Below are 25000 nucleotides of genomic sequence, written 5' to 3' on the forward strand. Positions count from 1 at the left end.
ATATATGAGTGTATAATAATATACATCTGTGTGTGTGTATATTTCTGTGCGTGTGAGTGTGCCTACATGTATGTGTCTGAACATTTATGTATATATTATGTATGTGAGAATGTGTTTTACTGCAAAATATGTTCATTATTCACACGCATACGAACATACATAGGTACGTAAATATGTAAAAAAATAAATACATACATACATATATTCACAGGTAGATATACATACACACGCACACGTACACATACATACACATGTACAACCACGTACCCAGACGCCTCATTCTCTGACAGAAATTAAAACAAATATACACATATATACATACATGAATATTATAGGCGCAGGAGTGTTTGAATGGTAAGTAGCTTGCTCACCAACCACATGGTTCCGGGTTCAGTGCCACTGCGTAGTAGGTTGGGCATGTGTCTTCTACTATAGCCTTGCGCCAACCAAAGACTTGTGAATGGATTTGGTAGACGGAAGCTTCTCGTATGTGTGTGTGTGTGTGTGTGTGTATGTCTGTCTGTCTGTGTTTTCCCCCCACCATCGCTTGAGAACCGATGTTGGTATGTTTACATCCCGTAACTTAGCGGTACTACCAAAGAAACAGTCCTGGGGTCAATTTATTCGACTAAAGGCGGTGCTCCAGCATGGCCGCAGTGAAATGATTGAAACAAATGAAAAGAAAAGAAAGAAAAAAGAATGCACACACAAACATTTATATGTATGTAATGTATGTATGTACATACGTATGTATGCATACATTATGTATGTATATACGAATGTATGTATGTATGTATGTATGTATGTATGTATTTATGTCTGTATATAGGTGGAAGCGTTGCCGTGTGCTTAGAATTTTGCTGTCCAACAACATTTTATAGCTTGGCGTCGTCCAAAGAATCGTGAGCAGACAGAAACTGAAAGAAACTCCTCGCATATATAGATAGTGCTCCAGCATGACCACAGACCAGTGACTGAAACAAGTAGAAGTTTAAAGGGATAATAGAATACATACATACATACATACATACATACATACATACATACATACATACATACATAGACATATGAGTGTGTATGCATTCGTGTCTGCGTTCGAACAACCACCCACACCACTGCTTCACAGCGGGTGCTTCGTGACATGTATGAATGTATGTATGTATATAGGTATCTATCTATCCATCAAATGTTGTGAGTGTGAGTGTGTTTATGTACAAATTTATATTTCTTATCTTTTATCGACCCTAGTACTAATGTTCTTTACCAGACTGCCATTTTCCGGTATCTTAGGGCCAAACAGCTAAATTATGGAGACATAAACAATCCAAAATCAATTGTCAATCTGTGGTGGGAGGTGACATACGCAGATGATAAGACACACACTTGCATGTATGCACGCATTCGTGCATACGCGTATACACATACATACATACATAATACATACATTCATACATACATAATACATACATTCATACATACATACATACATACATACATACATACATACATACATGGTGATTGTCTGCTCCTATGCAGAGTTTCCTCACTTCCTGTACCTACACCTGAGAACCATCATGGCATCTGATGTAGCTTTTTAAACAAGACAATGTTTTGATAAGACACCTACGTAGATTGCATCTCCGATTTGGACCACAAAGTGCTGCAGTTAAGCTTTGATCTTTGTGGATCTTAAAATATCTTTTGAGGCCTCCGTTAGATTTGAAGACCTTCTGACATACATTTCATTGAAAGTTGTGCACAGTCATATAGGCAAAATAGTTGGTGGAAGTTCGTTTTCCATAGGTTCGTAAATGAGATTTGAGCCCAGCAAAACAAAGGTATGATCTGTCATAAGCTGTGTACACAAAATGTCATTGTGATTCACCTTCTCGATCGTAACATTCTTCATTAAATCTCACTTGAGTCTTGCATGCATTATTCTGGCCTCTTCAAACGCTTTCACTCCACTCCACATTTTTACTCGCCATCCAACTCGATCCGAAGAAAGGGTTTCTATGTCTTCTGGATTTATGTATCTACCGGTTTGGGAATCAACGCTGCACTTTATCGCGGGAAAATTTCTTGAAATAAAAATACTTCTGACCAGATAGTTTGGTGTTCAAATTCAAAAGGAACACCGATATGTTATTCATTCGCAGGCAGCTTCGAGAGAAATATAGAGGAATAATTAAGAGTCTGTTTTGACGTTTCTAGACCTTACAAGTTTGGTTGGTATTTGAAGCATGAAAGATACGTGGAAAATAATGCTACTACTGAGATGCACGTTAAAATTCCTCATCATGCTCAAATGTGTACAAGATAACTAACGTTACCAACTCACTCGCAACAATTACCTTTGAAAGCAGTGTGGTCTTGCAGTGCCAACATGCTTTACCATTTCCAGCTGATGTCCATAGGGGCTACAGAGTATCTCACCGGGGAACAATTTCTTCATCATATTTTGACTTGTATGATACCGTTTACCTCTTTGTCAAACTGGGGTCATTAGTTCCTTTCGCAGGGGATCAATTAATTTGTTACTATCTACCAATTACGATTATCCAGAGATTAGCGGGCTATGGCAAAGGAGACTGGGCCCTCTGAGGTGACATCTGGCGAGCTTCTCAAGCAGCTCAATACCTGTTAGCTGCATATATTGTTTTTACTCAAATCATTTCATTTAACTTAATAGAATTTTATGTCCCATTTTTGCGTCCTCAATATTCTACAACTAGTTCGTGTATTCAGTTCATTTACATGAATTATTAATCCGTGATTGGTGATTCCATATCCTTCCACCTTGCAGAGCATATTCTGGTTGTATATTCCTGAAAGCATTTCTGTAGTATATGTTTCTTTCTCCCGAAAGATGCAGGTCGTGGGTACCAAACTGGACCATTTTGTGTAACGGTTTTCGAACCGTCAACTCTTTCATCGACAGTCATAACACTTCGGTAGGTATGACTGCTGGTCATCTAAGTAAGAGAATGTATCTCCACAATCTCTTATAACGAAGTATTATTCTTCAACAGGCAGTATGCAGGATATAAACATACATAAATTCATACAGAGAGAGAGCATTGGCATCGATCAATTTGAAAGGAATCTTTAACTACATACTCACATACAGTAAGTTAATGCGGTTTAATCTACCATTTTCAATAAATAAAAGCACCCTGACATGATAAATCTTCCTCAATCTTGTAAAATACAATTATACCCCAGGCATAACATGAATAAAGGTTTAACCGAATGATACTTAATGTAAACTATTCGATATTAACCACCATCACCAGGAAAACTCTAGTATACACTAATAAGAAAATAATAATTCAAATAACCATGACATAAAAACACAACCGATCACAGAAGAAGAAACTACAATATTTATTTTCCAAATGTACATTATGTAGACACTATCCTTCAATGAAACATTAGAATTTGAGTAGTTAATGTTAAAATATGCGTGTAATTTGAGGGTAATCCACTTCTTTTATGTTTCAAGTCTATATTACGTCCTTTTTTAACTTGCAGTTTGTTAACTGCTTATATTTATCAATTATATGAACGGTCATCTCTATATATTCCTCTCTTTTTAATGTCACATTCTCTCTTTCATGTAAATTTTCTAAATGTTTTTTCTCATTGATTATTGAGTACACTCAGGGAAATAGCATGCTTAGATGAAGTTGGAAGTTCTCTATAAAGCACATTTGTGTCTATTTTCAATATAAAATCACATGTACAGTGTATATATTTTAAAAATACATACATTCAAGTTATACATACACATACACATACTAACACACATATATCTTTTGGATTGCACAACACACATTTTACATATACAGTATATATTAGCTGATTTACACTGAACATAAATTCACACATATGCATACTGAAGTACATACACATATTTGTAGATTTAGACAAATAAGAGAAAAGTACTTAACACGATGGTAAATTGCAGTAGCTTATATATGATTATTTAGTTGCCTATTTGTCTGAAATTTCCTTGACATGTAAACAGTAAAACTGCTTTTTCTTGTCTCGGGAACTGACTAATTCTGGGGAAAACTTCAGGATAAGTGGATACTGGAATAGACTAAATAAACACTTTCTCACCCTCTTTCTGCCTCAGTGTTTCTTACTTTACACATACACATACATATGCATACAAATACATACAAACAAACATATATACATACATTCATGCGTACATACAAGCACAGATCCTCTGTTTTACTTGTTTCACTCACTAAACTGCGGCCATTCTGGGGCGTCGCTTTGAAAGGTCTTAGTTGAATGAATCGACCCCAACACTTTGCTTTTTTTCTTCTTTAAACCTGATACGTATTCTATCGATCTTGTTATGCCGAACGGCTAAGTTGTGTGGACGTAAGTACTCCGACACGGTTGTCAAGCGGTGGCGGGAAACGAACACAAACACAAAAACACACACAGAAGGGGGATAAAAGCAACAGTAACATCCACCCTTAGGGGTCAGCCACATTTAAGTGGCAATATACTTCACTTTATCGTGCAGTTACTGTTAATACCTCATTTAGAGAATTAACATTGCTTATATATATATATATATATATATATATATATATACGACGGACTTCTTTTATGTTTCCATCTACCAAATCCATTCACAAGGCTATGGACAAAAATTCGAAAGAATTAATAAAGTTTTAGCCTTCACGTGACTTCAAGAGTATTCTTTATTGGATGAAAAAGAATTCGTTAGTAGGGGAGGTAACTGCTTTCAAACTGAAATATGTGCGAAATTTTGCCCATATCTCAAATTCCTGGGGCAAATTTCTCGTTAGTTCATTGGTCATTGGGTATTGTTGGAAATGTTGTTTTTATTCTAATTATGTTCTTGCTGTTGCAGATTCACTCCAGGTCAGCTCTGATTGAGCATACATATGATTTAAAAAAAAAGCATACCGGCCCTGATTATTGTACATATTAATCAAAGGCTGGCAGTAATAATTGTGGTGAGTCCCTGTAATGGTCGTCGTATATGCAATAGTAGTAGGTGTGGTGGTCGACGTTGTAGTGATGGTAGTGGCGCTGGTTGTATTGTTCGTAATATTGGTGTTAGTGGTGGTATTGGTGATATGAATGAACGTTGGTGGTAATGGTGATAGCGATGGTGCTGTTGATGATAAAGGCTGTCATGGTGGTGATGGTGGTCTTGTTATTAGTGTTACTAGTGAATTTGCAGCTGTTGTTAGTCATTCGTGTTGATAATGTTGGTGTTTCGATATAGCTAGTAAGATGTACTCCGAAACTTCGAGAGAAAATCGAGTTCAAGAATATTCCGATTAAAAGCGGTACATAGAGTACAAGAGATGCATCAAACCCAAATATGGTTTTGAAACTCAGAAAAAGAAATGCTTGCATTTATTGAAGACTAATGCTTACACTTCAGGGAAAAAGACACACAAAAATGTGCCCTTAGAAAATCCATCTCGAATGATCGGGATCTGCTTAATTATGTATGTAGCACTACTGTAGTAATTGCTAATACAAATTTTCTTCTAAACATTAAAGTAGTAGTAGTGGTGGTGGTGGTAGTGGTACTTGTTGTTGTTGTTGTTGTTGGTGGTGGTGGTGGTGGTGGTGGTGGTAGTGGCGGCGGTGGTGGTGTTGGTGGTTGCGGAGACAGCGGCGGCGGAGGCGGCAGCGGCGATAGCGGCGGCAGCGGCGTCAGCAGCGGCAGCGGCGGCAGCGGCGGCAGCGGCGGCAGCGGCGGCAGCGGCGGCAGCGGCGGCAGCGGCGGCAGCGGCGGCAGCGGCGGCAGCGGCGGCAGCGGCGGCAGCGGCGGTGGCCGCGGTAGTGGTGGTGGTGGTTTTAGTGGTGGTGGTGGTGGTGGTGTTTAAGTTCCATTAAGTAAACTGAAGTCAAAAGCTTAACAACCTTGCTTGTTTTGTTGTGTTTTTTTTCCTATATCAAGAAATACACCACGGCCTCCTTTATTTTTCTTAAGATTTCGCAATTGCATTTTAAAGAGATACGGCTGTTATTTCTAACAAGCTGGAACCACGTAGAGTTCTATCTCATTTGGTATTATTCCACCCCCACTCCCCTGTTTAAAACCTACCCTTGTAATTGTTACAATTGCTGGTGAAATTAATATTCAGGTTGTTGGCGTGGTTGTCACTGTCGTTAAGTATAAGATAAACCCTAATCGAATCGGAACCTAATCGATTCCAACTGCGATGATCCAGTTTGTTCAAGGGTGTGTGGAACTAAATTATCTACATCGTTCTCTTTTTCAAGATGTCAATGGGCCCATTTGAGGGAGATTTGGCTACTACAACTAAAAAGTTCGAATGACCACGGAGAAACAAGCATACCCGTTGTATCTCTTAACGCTTTAATTATAACTATTTGAATGTGTTAATTACTCTTTTCACTACTATGACTATTGTTGCTGTATTTGTTGTAGTTGTTGCTGCACTGTTAGTACCCAACTATCTTATTAACAGAGCGGCCTTAGCCGGACTACCGATGGATAGGTGCCAGTTAGTGAGTGAATGAAAACTAATACGTCATTAAGCACTAAGTGAACTTTTTATGTTAAAATTAATCAATATGATTCGTCCACCTGAAACGAAACCCCTTACTACACCGTATCTTAGAAATGATGTTTCGCAAAATCCTTTCGAACGCACACACGCACACACGCGCGCCCGCACGCACACACACACATTTAGTGGGGAAAACAGCCAAGTAAGCTAATAGCAGTGTTTAACAATTGTTTTTCTTTTTTTTTTTTTCGAATCCGGAACGGAAGAACCATTGGTAAATTTGACGTGGTCAGGTTGTGAAATCAGAATGTTAAGGCATCGATATCTTACAATATTTCTCAAAGACAGCTAAGGTGACTAGCAGGAAGAACGTTAGCACGCCGGGCGAAATCCTTAGCAGTATTTTGTCTGTCTTTACGTTCTGAGTTCTGTGCCTTCTGTGAAGGCCCATGGCTCAGTGGTTAGAGCGGTCGAGCTTACGATCGTGGAGTTGTGAGTTCGAATCCCGGACCGGGCTGCGTGTTGTGTTCTTGAGCAAGACACTTTATTTCAAGTTGCTGCAGTTCACTCAACTGTAGAAATGAGTTGCGACGTCACAGGTGCCAAACTGTATGAGCCTTTGCCTTTCCCTTGGATAACATTGGTGGCGTGGAGAAGGGAGGCCGGTATGCATGGGCGACTACTGGTCTTCCATAAACAACCTTGCCCGGACTAGTGCCTGGGAGGGTAACTTTCTAGGTGCAATCCCATGGTCAGTCCGAAGGGGGTCTTAGCACGTTCTGAGTTCAAATTCCGCCGAGGTCGACTTTGCCTTTCATCCTTTCGGGGTTGATAAATTAAGTACTAGTTGCGTACTGGCGCCGATCCAATCGACTGGCCCCCTCCCCAAAAATGTCGGGCCTTGTGCCTTGAGTAGAAAAGAATATTTTGCAAAGTCATCAACACATTAATGTTCCTGCCGTATCTAATAATTGTAGATAATGGAGTGATGCAAGTTATATTCTCTCTCTGTCTCTATCTGTCTCTCTCTCTCTCTTTCCTACACACACACACTCCCTCTTTCTTACATACACTCTCTCTTTGTTTCTTACACACACACACACACACACACTATCCCTATATATATATATATATATATATATATATATATATATATAGGGATAGTTTCTCCCTCTACCACTCTCTCTCTTCCCCTTACACCGGCATGGTCACATGCTTCCGGTCAATAATCCTTTTCTTCCTTGGCTATCGCCGAGCAAACACGCGAACTACTTCGTCCCTACTTTTAAGTTCGTGCCTCACAGCGTTCATACACACATATTTTTTCTCGTCTGGCCGTATAGCCTTTTCTGTTTGTTTTCCTGTCTTGTTTTTTGTCCGCCACTACATTCCTCCATGGCAAGGTTTAATTTGTGTATACAAATTTAATTTGCGGTCCATGGGAAGAGCCGTTTTAACGATGCGTCCTGCCCAGCTCTTCGAAACGCCGGTGTTAAAACGGGGGTAGCTGATGAAGAAGAATGTTCTCTATGTGGCGTGTGTGTTTTCTCGTCTACGTTTTGTTTGCAATGTCCTGTACCCAGATATGCACCTATACATACAGGTGGATGTCGGTATGCACATACCTGTACGTATATATGCATATACTCATTTACTATTTGTTTATATATATATATATATATATATATATATGTACATATATATATGTCATTTAAATTTATGTATTTATATGGAATTTAAATTTGTGGAGCGGAAATAAACAAGCAAGGGGTGGGCGCACAGAATTACAAGCGTTATGGAGACGAAGAACCGTTTCATAATTAGCTTATTTGGTATGTATTTGTGATGGACTTTTAACTTATTTTCTTTTCTTTTAGGTTTTTTGTTTTTATTTCGATGTGAATTTACATTACTTCAACAACACAAAATACGCAATTTTCTTTCAATATATCCTTGTGCAATAGACAAATATATTTCACAATCAAATCAATAAAATAGTTATAAGTTTTAAAAATATATAATATATCAAAACTTGTTAGGCAATAAGAAATATTCCATTTAAATACGTTTTCAAATGTGTAAATAACTCACAAAAAATTGTTTCTGCTGAATGTCTGTGACTCTGCCAACCCCACCATCACACCTTTAGCTCTTAAATAAGTGTAATGGATCCATTGTGTTGTAAAGCGCCAGCCAAACATTATAGAGGTGTATGTCTTCGATTAGATCGATCGCATAGCTTCGCTGTTTAGTATAAATATTTTTTACCCAGGGGTCGAAAGGCGAAGGGTGTTTCAACTACTACACTCACACACACACACACACGCACACACACACACACACACACACACACACACACACACACACACACACACATATATATATATATATATATGCATACATACACGAAGGGTTGCTGAAAACTTCCTGGCATTGAGGGTTTCACGAAAGGCCTGGTTGGAGGCCCAAACTTCGTAGTTCTTTTGAAAGGGTTAGAAAAACTGGAGGACCACTGCAATGAATATGTGAACTTGAGAGGGGAAGGTACTGAATAAATTTATAATTAACTAATCATCCTATATATATTTTTTTACTCAAAGCCAGGAAATGTGTGTGTGTGTGTGTGTGTGTGTGTGCGTGTGTGTGTGGGTGGGTGTGTGTGTGTGTGTGTGTGTGTGTGTGTGCTTGTATTTAAGTGTGTTTTGTGCGCATCTACTTAATTATGTACAAATAATATGTATATAAACTTATGGGGCAGAGAGCTAGCGGAGTCGTTAGCACGCCGGGCAAAATTCATAGCAGCATTTAGTCCGACATTACGCTCTCAGATCAAATTCTGCCGAGGTCGACTTTGCCTTTCGTCTTTTCGGGGTTGATAGAATATGTGGTAGTCGAGCGCTGGAGTCGATTTAATCGACTTACCCCTTTCCAACAAAGTTGCTGGACTAGTGTCAAGATTAGAAACCAATATGCATATAAGCTTTTATATGTCATCCTATAAAACGAAACAAGCAGTTTTCTATTATTGTTCTTTTCATTTATATATTTCTAGTACATATTTTTCTTTTGTTGTGTTCCACACTTGTGACACAAAACGTTTACAACATTTGCTTAGTTCTGTGGTATATACATGACAACTCTGTATTATTAATTATATTTAGACAGAAGCCCATACTTGACTTTCGTATAATTATTTTAATCTTACTGAGACTATATTGATGTGTCTATGTTTGACAAGAACATTGTCTGGATTCTGCAAATATTTTAATGTGTATACATATTTATTATATTATTATGTAATATAAAGTTGGATCTAACCGAATAGACGTACAGATAGACAACATTAGATTTCTCTACTGGACATGGCATGTGAGTATTTTGATATTGCAATACGATTAATACTCCAACTATACATCCCATTGTTCCAATGATTGTCTTGTAACGTACGTATGTAACATATGCATACAATTTTGTGTTGGCCAAACATCAGTCCTAAATATAAACGCTTTCTAAGGCGGCGAGCTGGTAGAAACGCTAGCACGCCGGGTGAAATGCTTAGTGATATTTCGTCTGCCACGACGTTCTAAGTTCAAATTCCGTCGACTTTGCCTTTCATCCTTTTGGGAACGATTGAATAAGTACCAGTGATTTAATTGACTTAATCCGTTTGTCTGTCTTTGTTTGTGCCATCTGTGTGCAGCCTCTTGTGGGCAGTAAAGATATAAGAACGCTAGCAAGCCGGGTGAAATCCTTAACAGTATTTCGTCTGTCTTTACGTTCTCAGTTCAAATTCCTCCGAGGTCGACTTTGCTTTCATCCTTTGCGACGAGCTGACTGAATCGTTGGCACGACGGACAAAATGCTTAGTGTTATTTCGTTTGCCGCTACGTTCTGAGTTCAAATTCCGCCTAGGTCGACTCTATCGTTCATCCTTTCTGGGGTCGATATTTTAAGCACTAGTGAGACACTGGGTCCTATGTGATCGACTTGTCCCCTTGTGCCTATAATAGAAAATATTATTTGCTCTCCGCGATGACTGGAAGTGTAGCTTTTAGGAGTCTCTTATCTGTTCTTGGATGTTTGAAACGGTGAACAAATGACTTAACTTAGTCTGGAGACTTCTTACCTCCGAAATCAACGAATAAACTTTACCGATATCGTTCTTTCATAAAATTGATTCTTTTCGGTACGCACGCGTGTAAGTATGATTCATTATTTAGTTCTTGTTTATTCATGAATAAATTTGCTGTTTCAGTATCAATACACAGAGATTCTATGCTAAACAACCCTTTTTCATATCTTTAATCTAATCATTGATTGCAATAAGTGATTCTTCGTTCTTAATGTTGAGCGTTCAGATGAGGTATTAGTAGCTGAGACTTAAATAAAATTTCAGTACAAATAACAAACCGCAGAATAATCTTGTTTAATTGTTACCTTTAAAGTGTTAGTATCGTTATATTTAATTGTTAGTTTGGCGTGATGATTTTCGGAGATACAGCGATACAGTGTTGGTATTGATGCCGTGATCGTAAAATTGGTACCGCTTAAAAAGATGTAAACTAACGGTTGCAGAAAGACCATATTATAGGAAGAAATTCTTGGTGGCAGAAGTTCTACAGTTAAAATTGTGTATTATGATTATTGGGACGTTTTGGATTAGAGAAGAGGAGATGCTATGTAGAGTGTGTGATTAAAATGCTCTGAAGAACAGAATCTAATATAGGTGTGGTGAAAGCAGTAGTAGAGAATGTGTCCAACACGTCTGTTAGCCAACAATGTTTTTGCGAGTCATTTCATGCCAACCAGTTGGGTGACCTTTCTTTACAAGATTTTCAGAAAATCTTACTGTGTAGTAGCAGCACTAGCCTAGATGTAGGCACAGTACTTCGTGTGGATATTTGACGGATATTTGTCAGCATCTTGTTTGTTGTTAACACAACGTTTCGGCTGATATACCCTCCAGCCTTCATCAGGTGTCTTGAGGAAATTTTAAACCTGGGTTCTCATTCCTAAGGTATTTTTTGATGTTGTTGTTGGTGTTGTTGTTATTGTTATTATTATTATTATTATTATTATTAAGGTCACTGCCTGGAATCGAACTCGGAATCTTGGGGTTAATAGCCAGCGCTCTTAACCACTACGCCATATTGCCCGTGGGCAATTATGGAGTGAATTTTAAGGATAAATGTAGATTTTAGTGAGATATCAAGGTCATATATGGATGAAACAAGGAGGCAAATGATTACTGGAGTATGAAAGCTGGAATCATCCATCTAGAAGTCCAGGGGTGACTGATGTAGGAAATGACGTCAAATAGGTCGTTGGTGTATATTTGGAAGAGTATGAATGAAAAAACATCCACCGAGAACAGCAAAGCGAAATTTGAAATATCATGCGTCAGAAAGATTTTCATTAGTACACCCTGATATAGTGACAGGAAACTACTAGTCCAAGAAGAAAAAGAGTGATTAAATCCTGTATGCGAGCAGTTTTCACAAGCTTTGTTCATATTGAGAACAAAACTGCTTCCGCCAAATTTCTTGAGATCGAAACACACTAGGCGTGACATATTATAGTAATCTTTGAGAAATCCCGTAGATCTGGCTTTAAAGAAAACTATTTTAATGGTCATTAAAGTTGGAGATAAATATAAGTTGCTGGTCAAATCAGTTGTTAGTAGCTCCCATTCTGTTATTCGGGCAAATCCGAAGGAACGTTTCTGCAGCGGAACAGGAGTGAATGAGATTGCTAGGACTGTTGTCTTAGTGGCTTGAAGCACCCGGCCTATTGCACATTTGGTATGTATGTGCACATAGTTGTGAGCCTAAATGTTTTCGTTGAGAGAGGGTCAGTTTTAGAGGACATTTGCCAATGTCGAAAATTTGGAGATAGATGAGAAGTAGGGAGAAAATATAGAGATTTTCCTGTTACGAATTTTTCGTAAAAGAGTCATGCTTGAGAAGTCTAAGAAAGAATGATTCACAAAAATTGATCCCCTTTGCTTTTGCATAGCATGAAGGGATACTTCATAGTTCGTACGGTACGCATGAAAGGGTTTCGCTGTTTAGTTTAAGTACGATCCACTTTCAACCGGTGCGTGATTTTCTACAAGAATGATAGACTGCAACGTTTGCCTGAGCTGTGGCATTACACTTACAAATGAAAAACTTGACAGGGATGGTGACAGTAAGCATCTTAGATATTTTGGATGGGTCACATGTTTACAATGGTTTCCTTCCACAATCCCTGGGGAGCTTTGAAGTACCCGACATAAATTTATGTTGGTGAAATTGTTCTTAATGTTGTGGTTGTTCTTGTATTGTCACATTTCAGCGTAGTATTAGAGATTTTTCCCAATAGAGTGCTTTTTGTAGATTACGCTTCTAGGATTCGAAATACGCACCACGCCATCATCTGTTAATGTGATTCAACTTCTCCTATTCAAATGAGACATATTGTAGAAGGGCATATGTATCACAGTGGTTTCCTAAACTAAATAAGGAAACATTGAGGGATCCCATGTTGCTGACACCATGCTAGTTACTCTGCCTTAATAATTCATTCTTACGATGGTATTTAGCATCTACATGTAAACAAACATATCGGCATGAGAATACTTCTCTTATGTTAGCAGCTGTAAACTGAAAGTGTAATGTAAACTGCTCATCATACTTTGACTTATAGATCATTAAGCTCGTTGAAATAAATGTGCGTATACGTGTGTATGTGTGCATTTCCGTCCTCCATAATTATATCACAGAGTATGAGTATATTTAAGAACAATATCTTGTGTCACTAGTTTCTAAAACATTGTATGTTTATCGGGATTTGATGCCGTGCCAACATCCGTCTGTTTTTCATCAAACGATGAGACATGATATATATCAAGTGTACAGGAAAACGATGTGGGTATGCAATCTAATTATAAGAGACACATGAAAGAACAATTCTGGAAAGGTAGTTTGTTGGTTGGTTACTGGCTATATGTAGTAGTAATTAGTGTACTTAGTTGGAAATATAACTTAGTTCTCGCGCTAAAGTGATGATAGAAAGATAGGAAAATTTTGCATCTTCAGTCGAATTATTCGGTTGGTGTGTCGAACGAAGAGCAAAGCTGTCGATTGAATTCAAGTTGATTATATGCCAGCTAGTATGAAGTTACGCTGAGGATTTAACGATATAAGCAAAAAATAGAAAAAAAACACGGTGGCCTAGGACTAGATTTCCTGTCTCCAGCTTAGATGAATATCGGTGATATTTGAATTCAAATTTCGGCACAAGGTTCAACTGGTACCAATTTATCAACACTGAAGGATAAAAAGCAACGTTGGTCTTGTCGGAATTTGAAGTCAGAACATAAAGATCTGGTAGAAATATCGTTAAGCATTTTGTCTGATGGGTTAACAATTTTGCCAGGTCCCCAGCTTAAGAACTGTAATAATTGAAACAATAGAAAAACGATCCAAGATGCACGGCGAGTGAATGGAAAGGTTAGTTGTTCGAATATCGGTAAGAACACTTGTTACGATAAGTAGTATATTTAAAACACTGGTCTCAAAATCCGATATATACTGATCAATCGGTATTTCGTGGATCTATTTTACTCTTGAGGAACTCTGTATCAAGAGTGCCAATTTCCAGAATGATGTCTCTCCGAAACTATCAGAGACCGTCAAATACGGCATTAAATATAATGTTGAAACATAATTGCGAATGTTTCTTCTGGTGTCCCCAAACATACTTTACATGGCATAATAGCAAGACTTACAGTAAAAATGACCAGAGGTCTCTTCTTGCCCATGTAAAGGGCAGTTTCTTCCCCTTTTCCTCTCTTATAAATTCCGCTGTGATACTAACATTTCAAAGAATTATGTTAAATAAAAATAAAATTTTAATATAAAAATAAGATAAAATAAACAGTTGAGTTATGCAATGGATTTTATTTTCAGCATCAAAATAAAACGCAAACTGATAAATTCATTATTACTATTTTCTGAATGTTTCTTTATTTTAAATAAAGTTCAAACGTTTAGATTTTTTTGTAATATACTTTCCAATACTGTTTTATATATCTATATAAAGTATATGAAAACATACACATATTTGTATATATATATTTATGTATGGGTATCTGTGCAGTTGGCGTCAGTCTTAAGAATATCGAAAATCTTCATTTCCATTCTTTGATATAGTTGTGTTTAGGGTCCAGACAGAGCGCCTTCAACTTAGAAGTCGGTACGGCAGCGTCTCTTCAGGTAGTTGGACATCTTAGAGTGATTCATAACACGGTTCCTCAGTGCCATCAGTTTGGGGTAGCTGGTGAGCATGGATGGTTCATCCATCAATGGGTTTTCAAGAGCGCAGTAGCACATCATATCAGCCATGGTCATCTGAAAAAGTGCGATACAAAAATACATATCTATCTATATATATGTAAGTAAAGTGAGTATATATATATATATATATATATATATATATATATATACATATATAAGTAACGTCAAACCAAATTTGACAGTTTACATTTCTACCAGTGCAAAGATACAATTTTTATACAAGAAGGTTTAAATAAAGAAAATTTATTCATTGAAAAACACAGAACATGTCTAAATGTGCACTCATAAGTAACTTTGATCTCTATACATATTTTAATTGACGATTACATACTCATCACTGTACATATTTCTCCACACTATTCTATTTTTTTAATTTTTGTGTGTATATATATATATGTGTGTGTGTGTGTGTGTGTGTGTGTGTGTGTGTGTGTGTGTGTGTGTGTGTGTGTGTGTGTGTGTATGTGTGTGTGTATGTGTGTGTGTGTGTGTGAATAATGTGTAGCTATGAAAATCAGTTAATAATACACCCACTGGTTTTCTTGAATGCTTCCCGAGTTGTAAAAAATTCGTTGAACGTAATTGAAATAACATTAAATTTAAATAGCCATCTGCGTATCCTACTAAATGTGTATACATATTAGATAGATATGCTGCCTTGGTTTTGCCCGGGAAAAATATTTCTAAACTAATTTTTACTTACCTGATCTCCCAAGAAGAATTGGCTGCCGCCATTGTGCATATCCAATGTCCTTTCCATGAAGGGAAGAATTCTGCGGCAGGTCTCCCTGTATCTCATTCGTTGTTCAGACTATAAGAAAATAAGAAAATCAGAAAGAAAATAAGAAAGAAAGAAAGAAAATAAGAAAGAAAGAAAAGTAAAAAGAAATAGGGCGGGAGGAAGGAAGGAATGAACGAAGGAACGAACGAACGAACGAACGAAATTAAGAATGGAAAGGAAGAAAAGAAATGAAATGAAAGAAATTAAGAAAGGAAGGTAGGAAACGAAATGAGAGAAAGGAAGAAAGAAATGAAATGAAAGAAAGAAACGAGACAAATCGAAAGAAAGAAATGTTCAAGTGGATTACTTTGTCTATCCGGTATATCGATTTATTTTCTCATCCACATGTTGTAATAGGTAATGTGTGAAGGAAACTATCAGAATTAGATATAATTATTATGGATGAAATATCTATATATAATCTTATTAATGCATACAAAACACTGGGTTTAGTCAAAATGATTTATGTAATATACGAAGATGTGCTGAAAAGTTCCTGTAATTGGGTATAAGAAAATACAGGAGGATCTGTCAATTATGATATTATTCAACATAATACTCTCTCAGATTCATGCATCTATTGTATCGGTCCTTAAGTTTTTCTTAGCCCTGTTAATGAACTTCGAAGTTTGGGCCTGCAACTTGGCCTTTCTCGACACCCATAAAAGCAGGAAGACTTCAGCACCCTTCATAAATATTACCGTAGCTATGAACGGTATAATTCGCAAGTAATATGTTATTGCCTATATCTGATAGACAATTAAGCAAAGTGAGATCTTGATTAAAATTTTCAGTCCTCTTATATGATAAAGCACTAGCGTTAATATTCAACACTTTCTGTGCACGCTTATTTTATATGTGCTTACATCTAAAGAGGTAAATAAAACACAGGACACAATGTGCGTCATGCTTCTCTCAATATATTTCGTATTTCTGTCACATAAGCGTAGTTTCGAGAACCAAACTTATACCTCTACCCCAAATTTTCTTCTTCTCTTGCCTAAATAGAAAGATTTTAAGGAAAGGAGACAGAGATATTAAATACTGAAATCCACTTAGCAAAAAGGTAGCTAAATATATGAGGCGAATGACAAAACAGACCCTTAGCTTTCATGCACTCATTATCTGCAAGAGTTTTTGTTTTCCCAACCACTTGGTACTCAGTTAACCATGAGGTTATATTATGTCAAACATAATTTCTAAAGGACATTATATTCAATTAGGTTACAGTAAATACTGGAACGATTAACCAGTTATGAACTCTTCAAGGGATTGACATATATATTATGATGTAACTATATATTTAAAATAAACAACAGAAATTAACCAATAAGAAAAAATATATAGGAAATATACAACTACTTGGTAAGTATATATAACTACCAAAGGAGGTATATACATATGATCTTTAAAAAGAATATTGTTGACAGAGACTTCAAAGTTTCGGCTAGATAAGCCATTGTTGGACTGCTGTTCGATGAAAGGTTAACTGGCTGAAAATTCTAAGTCATTGCTAATGATATATTTGCTTAGAAATAAATTTCTACTCTAGGAAAGTATAGAGTAACCCTTCAAATTAATGTAAAATTGTTTTTATAATAACTGAACATAAAAAAAACTTTAATATATATATATTTATTAGTAGATAAGTGAGTTATCAGCCGTACAAGCAAATCAGCCGTAGAAGTAGTTGGAATTGTATCGGCTGAATGCAGTTCAGAATAGTACGCACTTAAATGTGAATTATTCCAGAACAATTCGTATCAATATTAGTGACGAGCAAGGCGGAAAGCTAGTGGAAATTTTAGCACGCCGGGAAAAATCCTTAGTGGCATTTGACCGTCCGTACGTTTGGAGTTCAAATTACGCGGAGGTCCATTTCACCTCTCACCCCTTCGGGGTTGACAAAATAGGTACCAGTTAGGTACTCGATTCGGCATGTCCCTCCCTCGAACCTGTTCCTTTGTTTCATAATTTCAAACTGATATTACTGACGAACCAAATCATGCGAGTCTCTTCCTGCAAACGAAGGGCTGGTGTACAAAGTAGAATATTAGCGTACTTACTGAGGTATTCATGTCTCTTGATCTCTGAAACTGAAACAGAAAATAATATAGAAATGATGTGATACACACACATACATACATATATGCATTACTATGATTGTTCATATAAAGGATAAAAATATACAGAATATTTATAATAGTATTTATATTTATAATAATACTTGTAGTGTATGGAAAACGCGAAGCTACTTTACTGACACAAGGGTCAAGAATTTCGGGCGAAATATGGAATTACACAGTGTACATACACATACTTATGAGCACGTGAGCGAACTCAACACCCTCACACATATATGCACACACATATACACACATACACTCACACATACATACACACATACAAACATATTCAAAGCTTATAGAAAAAGCCGTAAAAACACGTGATCGCTCACTTGACATATCTTCAAATATTTCAATGAGACAAGGTTATAAATATATACGGACACCATGTGTTTCTGCATATATATATATATATATATAAATATATATATATATATATATATACAAATCTGAAGAATCTGTTAGAGTAGATGCAAGGGCTAATATATGATTTATAAAAACATGTGACATATTAATAAAATCTATAAATGTACAACCATCCAGATCTCTGAGTACCTTATTATGTTTTCTAATATATATATATATATATATATATATATATATATATATATATATATATATATATATATATATATATATATATATATATATATATATATATATATATATATATATATATATATATATATATATATATATATGCATATATATATATATACATACATATATACATGCATGTATATGTTATATATACATATATATACATACACACATACAAAAATATATATATCGGGTTAGAACAGAGGCAGCTGATGAAGGAATATTCCAAGTGGCTTTCCGTTTTCCTATGTGTTCGTTCTGTTGTCTGTTCGTTCTGTTGTCTGTTCGTTCTGTTGTCTGTAGTTCATTGTCCTGTACCCTGATATGCATATATATACACATGTAGATGTAAGTATGTACATATATGTGTGTATACATGCATATATATTCTTTGTATTATATATATATATATATATATATATATATATATATATATATACATATATATACACACACACACACACATATATATATATATGTGTGTCAGTGTGTGTGTGTGTGTGTGTAACGGATAAGGAGAAAATTTAGAGGTAATTAATAAAATTATTTATTAATTGTGAAATATGACAACGTCTCGCGCAGCTGTTTTGATTCAGTATTCTTTAAATAATTAATTTATAAAATTAAAATCATTATAAGATAAATATCTTCAGAGGTAGTAAGAATATACCGATTAATGAGGTAGATAGTGAGACCTGCTGATGAGAATTAAGGGAGATAAGCTTTCAAAATTTGAAATCAGTTGATCCAGAAATATCTATTTCCTCATTCTACGGCTTTCTGCCGAGATGCTAAGTTAATTTCTTTACTCGTAGCACTGTTCCTGTTGTACTTGTTATTTTTCCAGTGATTAGTGGTTTTCTAGAAGAATTTTTCGAATCTGATTTTCACAAGAATGCTTGTACCACGTGTGTCTTATTATGATTTTAAATTAATTATAAAATTTAGGATTTGCCATTTATTGGCTTTTGCTTGTTGGCTACATATATTATTGTTGTTATTCATTTTACTAATGATAATAATTAATAAGAATATCTATATAAATATTTTCAAATATCTATTCATTTAGTCATTTTATATATAAATATATGCTGGTATATATATATATATATATATATATATATATATATATATATATATATATATATATATATATATATATATATATATATATATATATATACATGTGAGGTGATCTTGATTAGATTGTAAGTTGTGCTTTGTGAATTTCTTTATAAGTATTAATCAAAACCACTAGTCTTACAATCTGAAGCCAGTGATTCACGAAATAGGTATTGCCTTCCGCAAGGGGCTCTGATATTTGAATTTCTGGAGGCAGTCTTGTAAATTATACATTTCTGATAAGAAATATTTAAATCTTTTATGTATTTATTTATTTTGTCGTTCGAAAGATATGGCAACACGCAACACTCTCAGGCTGTACGTCTTTAATAAACCTGTAATTTCAAATAGTAGTGTGAAATATGGTTGCATGGTAAAAGTGTGCTAATTAATGATGGAATATTTCCTCATAGAGGAAGTTTAAATTTAATATCATATCAACTGATTAAACTGGTCTTTTGGCATAAGAAACATGAAAGGGTAGTTGCATCTAATCTTACAACGCACAATAAAATCTATTTTGGGTCGATGCTCTCAAATATTTCAATATACAATTCCGTTTAAAATATACAGTCACTTACATACATACATTCATACATACTTACATACATACATACTGAAGTATATCGTATTTTAAAACATGTCTTTGAAGGGATTTCACACTTTAGAACAACACCATTCTGCTGCACTGATAAATTCTCTTTCCCTCTCTCTCTCCCTTTTCTTTTTCTCTGTCTCTCTTTCTTCTTTCTTTCTCTCTCTCTCTCTCTCTCTCTCTCTCTCTATATATATATATATATATATATATATATATATATATATATATATATATGATGCATATGTATATATATATATATATATATATATATATATGTGTGTGTGTATATTTATTTATTTATGTGTTTCAGCCAAGTGGCTGCGGTCATGCTGGTGCACCACCGTGTATGTATGTATGTATGTATGTATGTATGTATGTATGTATGTATGTATGTATGTACATATGTATGTATACAGCGACGTGGTTATTCGAGTAAAGTCAGTGTTTATGTAAGTTTCGATTATTCCTAAAGAAAATAAATTCTTCATTGAGTAAGTGCAGCTAAGAAGTTTCGTGCTTATTCTGGTTACAATAGCAAAAGCATTTTCTCAAAATCAACAAAAACGCTTTTGATAATTCCGGTGCAAGTTTTGGGCATTGTTTGATGTTTCAGTGTTGATTTGAAATATTTCCGTAAACACTGATAAAAAATTGAATATAATAATTTCCGTTGTCAGTTAGAAAATACAAATATCTTATTTCAGTTGTATTTTACATCAAGATACTTTGCCTGAATGTTTATATGTGTATATGTATATATATATATATAAGTTGAATTAATTAGTTAATTAAATAATAAATTAGTGATATATAATTATAATGCAGCGAATCTCTAATTATAAGCTACCAAAATACTGTACACAAGATGAAAATTTGATGAGTCCAAATTTAGATTAATTACGAAGATAAAATGCAAGTTAACATGAAATGTCGTGACTGACATTGCGCATAATTTATCAATTTAATAATTGAGCAAGATACACAAATAACTATTGAAAACAAATAGTTCATTGCTGATCGTTTGTTTTATATCGCTCGACAGCAACAACATGCATACATTGCTGGAATGTTTAATTGAAACCCTACACAGGCCATATAAAGTAACACTGATTTTTTTAAAAGATTACTGCTATTAATAACAAAGATGTGTTTATAGTGGTCAACAAAAATAAAGGAAAAGATAAAGGAAAAAAAAACAAAAGCAATTTTGGAAAGTCTTGTTTTCAACGCTACAGAGCCGACACCAAATCTCCATTTTCTACACCAATATTTTACTGTCAATTATTGATAATTGGGATGTATTTCTGCTCTTCAGAAATATAGAATCCCATTTGGAGAGTCGGGTTTTCAACTCTACACAACCTACATGAATAAGCCTATAGTTTATTATTTTTCTGCTTTTTTACCGAAAGCCAGTAAAACAGAATTTCTTCTGGAATGTCTGGTTAGCAACCCTACACATTGCACACTAAATGACCATCTGTTCCCTTTTTTTATTCGTAATTAATATGTATTTCTTATAGTCAGTAAAACAGATCCACTTTTAGAAATTTTATCTCCGTTGCAAGTCTCTCATGAGATGAACCAATATCTAACTGATCATTCGTGCATTATGTAGTGTTTCCGCTGCTTAGAATCAAGAGCTATGTGTATATACATACACATATATGTCTGTCTGAGTGTATTAATATATGAACTTGTATGCACAAGCATGTATATGCATATATATATATATATGTGTGTATATATATGTGTGTATGTATGTCTTTCCTGTATATATACACACACACACACACACACATATATATATATATATATATATATATATATATGTGTGTGTGTGTGTATGTATATATATTACTGTGTGTGTGCGCGCGTATGTGCGTATGTATGTTCACGTTTAGCTACAATCTGTTGACTATTTAGCCAATAAACTAACACATTATTATCACTACATTTTTAGACATCGTGACTCTATATCTTAGAATGACAATTCTAAAAGTATTCAATGCTTACCATCATTCTGTAGTTACCATCTTGGTACATTCTCATGTAGTCGTCCAAGATATCATAGAAGCAGTCTGAGATGAAGTCAACTCTGGCCATCTCCATATTGTTTCTGCCATGGAAACCTATAGAAATATGGTGATAATAAAAAATAACCTTTTATAAAATAGGCAGAGTACCTGAAATTTTATGGGGGCGGGAAAAGTGTCTTGTTTATGTCATCCCCAGTGCTAAAATGATTTTTCTTTTATCGACTTTGAAAGGATAAAACGTAAAATCGACCTCACTGGCTTTTCGAACGGCGAATGTAGCATTAAAAGAAATGTTACAATGCATGTTGCCCAACGTACTGACGGTTCTGCCAGCGTTTATAATAATAATAATAATAATAATAATAATAATAATAATAATAATAATAATAATAATAATAATAATAATAATAATAATATGGTATGTACAAATCCAAATATATGGTACCCTAGGCATAACACCTACATGAACATCTAACTTGTCTCTTGAGGTCTCTGGGTGAGACTTGGATCCAACTTGTACAAATGCAAAACAAAAGTCAAACATAAAATAATAATAATAATAATAATAATAATAATAATAATAATAATAATATTTAAAGGATTGATGTTACTCATCCAGAAAGTAAAGAAACAATAAGAAAAGTGCGATTCTTCTTATTGTTTTTTTTACTTTCTGGAGGAGTAACATCAATCCTTTAAATATTACCAAAATGAAGTAGATTTAGATGTTTATTTTGAATTTGTGGAAGACACCACGAGATGTCGAATTATTGTTTCTTTAATAATAATAATTTATTGTTTCTTTAATAATAATAATAATAATAATAATAATAATAATAATAATAATGATAATGATAATGATAATAATAATTGAAGCAGTACCAGGCAGTGGCTCTCATGGCTTCAGATCTTAATTGATTGGAAGTGTTATCGTGTACTGTTTTGTTTTGGTATAAAAGATGGGCTACAGCAAATATTCTGCTTAATACCACAGATTTGCTTGTCAATTGTTTGACCTTAACCAGTTGAGCATGTCCCTTGGTGGCTGACGATATGTGCATCTCTGATCATGAGCAGAAGTAGTGCGGGAGCATCATAGCCATGTGTTGAGAGGAATTCTTTGGGGTTTGGAATAATTCACCCCTGGAAACATGGGTGTTTCATTCAACATCCTGAAACAACCCTTATTCAGGGACCTTTTGAGCAGGATAGGCTACTCGACCCGAAGAAAATTCTAACTGGGCCCCACCTGTAAGGTCATGTGCTGTTTATCTTGATATGAGATCACCATGTGGCGCACATATGGTTGTGATGCATGTGCCGGGTGTACCCTTATCAGACGGGTAGCTATTATGGGTATACTGGGCTTTGTATATTTTTGATGATGACGTACTTCTAGGAGATAGCGGTAAGTATATACAAATCTGTGGATATACATACGAAAATTGTAGGTGTATATGAGTGTAATAGATCATATATATATTTCTAAACGATTGACTTTAGCTTTTAAAATCTGCATGCAACATGGAATTATTCTTACCGAATTCCCTGGCCAAATACCTGGCCATTGCCATACTCTGGGGAATCTGGGTCCTGTTGTCCAATTCCAGCATTGGCATCATGGAGCAAGGCATCTCTGCAAAGAAACAGCGAAAATAATTGTTTTATTTTTACATTGGTTGCTATTAATTGGAATCAATAAAATCAATTACATTGATTTGATTAATTAATTGAAAAATATTTTTCTGTATCAATAATGGAAGGATGAAATTTAAAATCACACCAATCAGATTTCAACTGAGAATTAATTACTGTACTTAACTGTAATTCTGACATTCATTATACTGAATAATGATAAGTCTTTCAAAGTTTTCGCACAAAGCCACCAATTTTGAGGAGAGGGGGCAAGTTGATTATATCCACCCCAATACCTGACGTTATTATATCAAAAGCGTACGCATGGATGACAAAGTTGACATCGGAGGAATTTGAACTCAGAACGTACTGGACTGGAAAAAAAATACCACCAAGCATTTTGTCCTAGCACAAACGATTCTTTCAGCTTATCGTCTAACAATGACTGATAATTATTAGAATTTCAACGCGAGATTTTACAGGGTATAATTTTCTGTAATTCCTTCATATATAGAGTACCGGACCACTTATCCGGTTGCCTGAAACTCGGGAATAATGTACAATAACATGATATATGCTATAAATACTTTTGTTATTTACCTTTTAACAGAATTGACAAGGATTAAACGTACTCTACTTTAGTGGTGCATTATTTTCCTTGTATGTCTGTTAAATAAATACTGTTTTTCTTTGTTTAATGCCCTTCCAAAAAACTTTATCCAGTATATATGGTACACAGTATGATATATTTTAAGAATGTTATGTGGATTGATAAATATCAAACAAACTCTGCTTTGGAAATGTATTAATTTGAATCAGTTAAATGCAATTTAGGTCTTTACTTTTTATGATTTATTTTATATTTTATGTATATATTAGGACTGTCTCTAGAAAGCCAGAAAATACAGAATTGGTCCGGAATTGCAAAATGTTTATGGCAAATTCTTTATAGAGGGGATAGTTAATTATATCCCAATTTAATATACATATGTATTGTATTGATACCTGATAAATTAAATAAATAAGTAACCTTAAAAATATACGAACGCAGAAATAAGGACGCGTAGCTACATACAGCAATCAGTTTTTCCATCGTTCTAACGATGGTATGAAACAACGCTATTGAAAGTGAATTCTGTAATATCAATCAAGTACTGGTGTCGACTCAATAGACTCCGGTATTTGACTGGTATTACATTTTGTAAGACACAGCGG

General features: G+C 35.1%; 1 protein-coding gene across 1 annotated transcript in view; it reads right to left on the reverse strand.

Annotated features, from left to right (window-relative positions):
* Positions 1-14468: 14468 nt before the first annotated feature.
* LOC106869771 (S-crystallin 3-like) overlaps positions 14469-25000 on the reverse strand; it is a 12208-nt gene continuing 1676 nt past the window's right edge. Inside the window, exons 2-6 of the mRNA XM_089351858.1 lie at positions 23691-23786; positions 22128-22243; positions 17732-17761; positions 15588-15695; positions 14469-14938 (exon numbers count right to left, since the gene is read on the reverse strand). Of these exons, the coding sequence (XP_089207984.1) occupies positions 14774-14938; positions 15588-15695; positions 17732-17761; positions 22128-22243; positions 23691-23786 (515 nt within the window). The 3' untranslated portion in view covers positions 14469-14773. The remainder of the gene's footprint in view (positions 14939-15587; positions 15696-17731; positions 17762-22127; positions 22244-23690; positions 23787-25000) is intronic.

This window comes from Octopus bimaculoides, chromosome 5 (genome assembly GCF_046866305.1).
Source record: "Octopus bimaculoides isolate indiv1 chromosome 5, ASM4686630v1, whole genome shotgun sequence".
Lineage (NCBI taxonomy): Eukaryota > Metazoa > Mollusca > Cephalopoda > Octopoda > Octopodidae > Octopus > Octopus bimaculoides.